We start from the raw sequence: 8,381 nt of genomic DNA, 5'->3' as shown, positions 1-8,381 counted from the left end.
ACGGCAATATACTGGAAATTAAGGCACTCAAAAAGTATGAGTTAATTAATGTGTATTTCTAACATTTTCAAAAATTACACGGGAATAATTCAATTAATTTATATTTTATGCACTCGTTTACGTCAAAAAAATAATTGCTTTTAATATAAAAAGAGATGTATTAAGGTGACAACCCTTCTTAAGTGTATCATCAACCTCGTGCAGTCATGTGCCATGTTCAATATTTATTATTAGGCGTTTTAGATGAATTTATATAAATTGCATAATAGTAATATTACAGGATAACGTGTCACATTGCAACATAAGTTATGCTGTCACTTTAAAATTGATGTCACTTTAACGCATTCCAAAAAGTATATCATAAAATAACATTCATAATAAAGTATTACTATATCTTAAAATAACATTCATAATAAAATATAGAATCATCTAACTGCTCACACGGGAATAAGGATAAATATTAATTTTGATTCCAACGTATTAATTGCATCCGAAAATAAAAGATTATTATTTGTAGTAGTAGCCGTATTAAGCACAAATTTTAATTAGTCCACCGATAATTATGACAATATCTTCAACTCTCACGGTTTCAACTTTCACCACACAATAGAGGAATCTATTTTCTTACAAATTGAACTCAAAGATTCATATTTTACGTCAAAAATATTCACTATAGACTTAATTGAGCATATATTATTAAAAAAAATGTAAGATTTAAATTAACTCTGGTTTGAGCAAAGTCTATAATCCATTTACATACATGAGCTAAAAACTAAGTACTGTATATCTGAAAAACTCATTGTTGCTTCAAGTTAAGAAAATGAAGGTGAGGTTGCTGCTTCAAATCGACACACGCTATCGTATATGTTTCCGTTGATGAGCTTCGCAGCCAAACGCTGGTTCTTCACCATCGCCACCTGCACATATATTCATAAGCTTCACTAAAGAATTGATTTTTATTGAAAAAATATTCGATTTTTATTGAAAAAATTGTATAGGTGACCTTGAGGGCGTCGCATTTGAACTTTGCGTTGAAGTTCGTATGCAGAGCTCGTCCCATCCCTTCGAGAACAACCTGGAACCAAGCACAGTGTATCATAAACTGTTGCAACTTTTGTTGTTGATAAAAAAGAGTGTAGCAGTTACCAGGTCAGCATCCTTGGCAGCAGCAGCCAGCTCCGAGCTCACTTGTCGCAGGTCTATGCAAGGACTTCCACACCCGTTCTCGACCACCATCAACGGTACTGACAGCGAGCTTTCTCTGGGGCCCTCTTGGACGTTGATCATTACATCCACCAGTAGCCCCCCGGCTTCAGCTGCTGCTCGGAGAATGTCACAGTGCTGTTCAGAATCCAATTCAGTTAGTTCATTCCCAAGGAACAAAGGTAGATGTGCATACAAGGAGACAAACCTTAGCAGCCTCAGCAATGATTTCAGGTAGCTCCATTGCAGTAACATCGTTGAGGGCAGGAAGGGAGTTGCCGACCAGCACTACCTGTGAAAGAAGAGACGTTGAACGAATTCTAAAACATGAAATGTATGACAATTATCTTAAAAGGGAGATATGGAGAAGATAAAACATACTTCAGTCCCTCGTCGGAGAAGTTCCCTTGCAAGGGGAAGCATTCCCAAGACGATATCAGCACCGGAGTTGTCTACAAAAAGCAATGCTCTTTTATATTTGTGAGGTTTCTTTTCTGCAGAACCGAACATTCTCTCTTTGAAAATGTCAAAATCATCCACCTTAATATATGCATAAACCAAACCAAATATTAACATCAGAAATTTGCTGACATGAATTAAAACTATAAAAATATAAAATAAATACAGTTAAACCAACCCGCCAAGGTCTTTGCATCTTGTCGCGACTCATTCTATATATCTCAATGATCGTGCCCTTATGGTAGAGATCAACACAGGCACGGGATCCCCAGTCGAAGATGTTTGCAGCAAGTACTCCTTCAATTAATGTAAGCAATCTTGACTCCTGCAGACAAGAAAATTACTCCAAATATAGCAAGAATGACAAAAAGAAAACACAAATTCCTTAACATGAAGATAATGGGTAACCTCCATTAAACATGTATTGTATGCACGTGCCATGACTAATTTCCAAGTGAAAAGGAGTTTAGGCAAAGAGAGAGTATGCTAAACTCTCGATCTTCAAGCAGTGGGAAGCTATTATGCATACCTCGTTCATACTGTCAAGTTCCATTAACAGATCTTGCAGAACTGCAAGTGATGCCTCGTTTTCCCTGTTAAAAACATGGAACCCGAAGGTAATAAGAATCATATGTACATCGATATGATTTCCAAGAAACCTATTTATTCCATATAACACAGCATAACTGCTTCTGAGATATGACAAGTTCAGTCCCAAAAAACTGAATTATCAATAGTCATGTTTGTTTACCTAATATTCGAAAAATCAAAAGTAGAAGTAATTATACCTCTGTTTAATGCTTCTGTAGGCATCATGGAAATGAAACTCCCTCAAGCACTCTTCTCTTAGTTCCAAGAGGTTGGCCAGTCCCAACTTCCCATATGCTGCTGGCTCCTCCATCAACCTATAAGTCATAGTAAGACGAGAAAACAAATGAAAAACTGAAATATGCAATCGATTGAAACATTTTGTAAGTTCTCAGTTATCACCAATTAAGGAGCTTCACTCAAAAATACACTTCTATCAAACTTAAATCTTTTAATAAAAAAGGCCAAATATATCTAAAGTAATAAGCATATCTGCACCTTGCGAGGTGAGCAGAGAATGCACGAGCAAATGCATCACCCCTTCGCTTGGCATCATCGGTACCACCTTCACTAGCCACAGCCTGCACTCATACAAGGATCACGCGGACCATGATTTCGTTAAATTTTGTAGATTGAATTCTACCTTATTCCTCCACAGTCTAGAAAACGATGATACCGAAAGTTAAACCTCCAAATAGGTGGACAGGATGAGTAAGACAAGCTGTGGGATTTAATACATCAACAAATAGTTGGTGCATGTAAGCAAGCAATACTTCTTTCTAGGATTGAGGATGGCAAGAAATTTAATAATAATATTCTAAAATCTGAAGTACCTTATCAACAAGGTCGGGCATATGTTCGGACAGCACTTTGAACCAATACCTACACAGCAGTAGCCAAACATTTTAAAATTTATTATACTTACGGTATCAAAACAGAAGAAAATATGCATATACTGATATGACACTTACTCTAGCTCTCCGTGATCTGAAAGGTCTATAGTGTTGGGCTCATATCTGTTAATGAAGATACATTATGCGAGAAAAAGTAAGTGTTCATTTTGAATCACTCGTCAAGGGGTTCGAATAAGCAAAAAAGAATGCAGCAATCACAATATACATGTAAGATAAGGAGGCTCATTAGTTAGCTCACGTTTTTGGGTCAGCCAATAAAGGAAACACCTCCAAACTTGGTATAAGATGGAGAACGCCCACATTCAATTTGCTAGCATCGGGGCGTAAGCTATCACCTCTGGATGACGGAACTTCAAAGCCTCCAAGGCCAGTAGTTCCTGGAGACAACATCGGAACAGGAGCAGTGATTTCAGTTCCCTTCAGCACAAACTTCTCCATCCACGATATCTGCAATCATACAGTTTTTCACATGCTAATGGAGTTTCTAGAAATATTAAATGCAGAATATAAATCCTGAGAATATATGCATCTTTCTCTTTAGGAATCCTTTCACTTAAGGACCAAAATATTTGAAGAATAAGAAAAGGCAGTCAAGAATATATTCTAACATAAGTATTAATTTATCTACTATTTAGTTCCAAGTGCTGAAGTTAAGTAACTGACACCTTATTCTCATTTCTTTGCTTTTAGCCATCAAAATATATGCACATTGCACAGAGTATTGCCATTACAAGAACAGAAGTGGAGGGCACTAGTCATATTTATTGTAGAAATAATAATAAGACAATTATGTAAATATGCTCTGAATATTGAAACCCACCTTCTCATTCAGATCTCCTAAAGGTGGACCATGGACATTTCCTCCAATGTATGGCGCACCCATTGGGAACCTTTCTACAAACTGATGGACCAAGAGGTCGTCTAATCCATGCTTTTCATAGCTTAGAAATGCACCTAAAGCACCCAGAAAGCCTTCATGCCTCAAAAACATTGCTTCTGCTTGTCCCTTAGACCTAAAGATTGGTAACACAACAGAAGCTTCAAACACTAATAAAGCAATACAGTCATTAATTATTAGATAACTAATCAAGAAGAGAAGAAAGACTAATATCGAATGCAAAAATAATAATTCAACTAAAGATTAAAAAAGTAGTAAATATTAAATATTACCAGAAGTGAACAGCAAATGAGATTGTGTCCATGGTGTAGGCATGGCCCCTGATGAAAAATCCTCCAAAAAATATACGCTTAAGCCCAAAACGCAATGCATTTAAGTAAGATATCTGCAAATAACAGGAATCAAATCAGATGAAACCCCAAAATATGTAATTCTTTAAGCTTCTCCTATTTGATAGGCAGCCAGTAACTGTAGAATTGCTTATTTAAAGGAGGGAAACAAGATTGGATAAAACCACTATATCGATAAGCTTTGCAACCATACTTGCCTGGCCTATGTTATAAGAAATCATTCTTAAGAGAGACAGAGATATGTCTTCAGGTCTGTAGTCATCAATCTCCTTATTTTCAGAAATAGCCTTGCCAAAACTAGAAGCAATAGTCGATGCAGAAAGACCGATCTGTTGAAAATAACGTACCAATTATATAAAACATAACTATGGAGGCAACTAACTGCAAGGAAAATTTGCCTTCAAAGTGATATATGTATATATGTCACTTAACAAAGTGGTCATAAAGACGGGACATTCTAAGTGTAATAAATATCCTTACCTTGGAGTAATCCATTCCTCCATATATATCCCCAACAAGCATATCAATAGTTCTGTTATCTCCCCGTTGGCTCAGCTCCAAGAGTTCATCAAAACTAATTAGAGGACAGTAAAATAAAGATTAAGCATTAGAGTGCAAAGGATGGAGTTCAGAAAAGTAAAATACCAACCACCAGATGACAACCTTTTACACTTCGTCAAAAGCTTTCCAAGACCCCAGTATGTGCCACCGCCAACATTTGTTCCACTAACACGCTCAAAAACACCTTCCCCATCAACCTGTAACCCAGTAGCTTGAATTTACAGTAAATCAGTGGTAGAGCTTCTGTTCAGTGAAACAAATAGAGTGATAAAATAAGATAATACCTTGATTATACTGACACCAGATCCTATATTTACGAGAAGATATGGATACAAATCGTTGGAGTCAAGCTGCACAAACTCTTTCCGTCCCTCCATATGTGTAAAAGCTTCATGTCGAATTGCCTGCATAAAGCACAACAGAATTGGGAATAGAAAGATAGAAATGCCAGAGGTGCTGAATCAAAGGCTGATAGACTCAGAACATAAATTGCATACATAAGTGTGGAACTGATTTGCATATTAGCTATTCATGAGGAAAGGAAATGAAATCGCACCTTGAGTAGATAATTTGCACCTGAAACAAGGCAATTCATTTCATCCTCTTTTTCTATGCTTATACCAAGCTTATCCTTGAACAGATCAGCAAATTTGTATGCCCCACCACCTGTTGCCTTCATCCAATATTTTCAAATTAATGGGCATAAATGTCCTTGTCACGCATATAGCCTACTTTAATAAGTTCTCCTCGTAAAAGTAAGCCACGATTCTAACATGTGAACATACTTAACAGAACAGAAAATGATTGGAAAAATTAACAGAAATAAAGTCTCTTCACCCCTAAACCTAAGGATATTAGTCCGTATTTTTGAGTTTACAGAAGTTCATCCACAGCAGGAAAAGTAGAATTAATTACACAACAGCCAGGTAATTTTCAGTTCTATAAAATTGTTTATCTAATTTTGCACATATAAGGAAACACATGGTCAACCAAGCAAATATTTATACACAACTCAATCACAAAAGAAAAGATACTTAAGAGATTTTCTCCACATATTTTACCATATGTTTTCTGCTAAGACAACACCTTCAATGAACTAGCTTGAAACACATTAGAGAAGTTCCAGCTAGTACGTAAAGAAATACCTTAATTACAGTGTTCTCAGTGTTTGGACCCTCAGTTTGCCAACTACGTGAGTCCATCCCTGCAGTCAAACATCAGAACTTAATATCCCCATGGAGCTTTGCAATGAGTAACACTTTCTAAAGTAGGAACTGCTAAATCTTCATGAGATAAGTTAGAAAGGTACCACCACGATGGAGCTGCTTAGAGTAGATGAAATCCAAGCATTCGTTGATTTTAGCTGTCTCAAATTTTACAAAGTGCAGCCTACCACCAAGAATTGGGAAGCTCCTTCTATTGAAATTGGTGATACCCAGTCTTGCCTTTATTATCTTTCTCCGCCTGTCATTGACTGGTTGGTTCTCATGTCTTGAGAAATACACCAACTTAATGAGAGATCCTGCCGATGCCATTTAGATTCTGACTTAAGAACGGCATTTATAAGTTTAATGCAGCATGTAACTTAATGTTGTGCCAACCAAATTTAACTTAACATGATATCCTCAAAATAGAGTGACATACTATACTTTCTCAAATTGGCTATTGGAACACCATCACGTAACATAAATTCATGGATCTCCTCAAAACAACAGGAACACAGTTTAAGTAGTTTGGTGTTAGCCACAAGATATGCATAGAATGGCATCCACTGAAATCAACTACATTCTAAAAGTGAACCCCGAGAATCTTCCACGATGTCAAACTCAAAAGCTGATATTTAGCTAACTTTCTAGTAATATATGGAATCTTTTCAAAACAACTTTTAACATAAACATTGAACATATCTTCCACAATCACATATGTTGGAAAGTAATAAAGATGGAAACATAGAAAGCTGCAACAAGAAAACCACACCACTTCCCAATTTACAGAAATTAGCACACAGAACACACACTAGGAAGGCTCACAAACAAACCTACGCAAACGCCACGGTAAAGTAAAACAGTCAATATCCGCATCCACCATACAAACTACACACACAGCAATCTTGTCCCACCAGCTAAAACCAATATGCACATAAAGAGCTACCTCCAATATCCAAAGCCAAATGCGAGATATCATCAGACTGATTAGGCAGCAGAATGGTGGGATCCTTCTCCTCGAAATTCCCCTGTATGGCAGCTCCACTGAGGTCTAGCTGCGGCCGTGACAACGTCCGGTGAATCGAACTTCCGGCCATCGGCGCCATATCCTTGTCTCCCAACTGCTCTTCTTTATCTAGAACTGTGCTGCCTCTATCCCTTCCAGTATCAAAATTGAGTTTGGATTTGTCATCAGCAAGGTTATCAATATTCGAATTGCCGTCAATCCTAAGTTCTTGGTCGCCCTCTCTCCCTCTTAAATTAGCCATCTTAATTACGCCAAGCGGTCTTCCTTCCTAACCCTGAGCTGTTTCCTTCTACTCAGGTCAAAAGGTCCAAGTTTTTTTATTAGGTCAGTTGTCCTACATTCAACTGACAGATTTGCAATTAAAAATCATATATATAATGGTTATAATGAAAATTCAAGAAAACGCAAAACCCATATGCCCCCAGGAACAGAATTTCTAAATTCGCCAAAAAACAAACAAAAAAATTCTATCTTTTATAAGAAAAAACGGAAATACACGGCTTTTACCTGGGAGATTTTAGTGTAGGTTACTAGTAGCAATAATGGAATTCATAATTGAAAACCTACAAACTAGTGGTTATTTGCGAAATCCTATGAGGATGGATGCTTTAATTGATCGTTGAGGCATAAAAATCCTAACTTTGTGAAGGTAGAGCACACAAGTTGCGAAAATTGAAATTCAGAAAGCGAAAGTTTGGAAATTTACAGAATGATAATTTCCAGACGGTGAAAGAAGGGAAGGATTCAAGAAAGTGGGCTGAGAAGAGTTGCTGTCAGCATTTGCATTGGATTTTTTCTTGGTTTGGTTGGCGCATTACGTTAGAAGCTGGGCCAGTGGATGTACCCTGCTCTTGTAGAAATGCGAGTGATAATACAGTGACTCATTCAAACTTTTTTTTTATTAGATGATTAACAATAACAATTTTATGAAGTATAAATGGAAAAAAGAAAAATGGGAAGGAAATTGCGCTTGTGGACTTTTGTAGGTTTCTGAATATCTAAATGAATGAAAGACTCGAATAATAGAAAATTAACACGCTTTAATTGGGGGAAAAGGGAATATAATTTAATAGTGGAAAAAGATGGTCAGTTTTCGCGTATGAATTCCACTATTAGTCATAGCTTAGGAAGAAAGAAGTTGGACTAAAGCTTAATAATGTAGAAATAGAATAAGAG

General features: G+C 36.7%; 1 protein-coding gene across 5 annotated transcripts; it reads right to left on the bottom strand.

Moving 5' to 3' along the window:
- Nucleotides 1-650: 650 nt before the first annotated feature.
- Nucleotides 651-8,213, bottom strand: LOC121763267 (pantothenate kinase 2-like). Of its 5 annotated transcripts, none has more exons than XM_042159245.1 (23): nt 7,713-8,213; nt 7,125-7,549; nt 6,283-6,495; nt 6,119-6,177; nt 5,530-5,646; nt 5,258-5,377; nt 5,076-5,170; nt 4,893-4,986; nt 4,610-4,741; nt 4,335-4,447; nt 3,985-4,177; nt 3,403-3,611; nt 3,222-3,266; nt 3,084-3,132; nt 2,749-2,831; nt 2,451-2,567; nt 2,192-2,255; nt 1,841-1,987; nt 1,585-1,743; nt 1,412-1,495; nt 1,147-1,341; nt 1,004-1,075; nt 651-917 (listed from the first exon to the last, which is right to left on the bottom strand). In XM_042159245.1, the coding sequence occupies exons 2-23, from the start codon at nt 7,444-7,446 to the stop codon at nt 813-815; spliced, it is 2,787 nt and encodes a 928-aa protein (XP_042015179.1). In that variant the 5' UTR covers nt 7,447-7,549; nt 7,713-8,213; the 3' UTR covers nt 651-812. The 5 variants fall into 5 exon arrangements, with proteins under 5 accessions (XP_042015179.1, XP_042015181.1, XP_042015182.1 ...); XM_042159247.1 differs by having other exon boundaries at nt 7,125-7,539; XM_042159248.1 differs by having other exon boundaries at nt 7,125-7,494.
- Nucleotides 8,214-8,381: the final 168 nt, after the last annotated feature.

The sequence above is a fragment of the Salvia splendens genome, chromosome 14 (genome assembly GCF_004379255.2).
Source record: "Salvia splendens isolate huo1 chromosome 14, SspV2, whole genome shotgun sequence".
NCBI classification, from domain to species: domain Eukaryota; kingdom Viridiplantae; phylum Streptophyta; class Magnoliopsida; order Lamiales; family Lamiaceae; genus Salvia; species Salvia splendens.
This window is presented reverse-complemented; position numbering and strand designations above follow the sequence as displayed.

Coding starts and splice junctions, on each gene's coding strand:
- LOC121763267 (XM_042159245.1), bottom strand. CDS start 7,446: ATGGCTAATTTAAGAGGGAGAGAGGGCGACCAAGAACTTAGGATTGAC. Junction 1,988..2,191: donor AACTTGACAGTATGAACGAG/GTATGCATAATA, acceptor TCTTGTCTGCAG/GAGTCAAGATTGCTTACATT. Junction 1,744..1,840: donor AGATGCAAAGACCTTGGCGG/GTTGGTTTAACT, acceptor GCATATATTAAG/GTGGATGATTTTGACATTTT.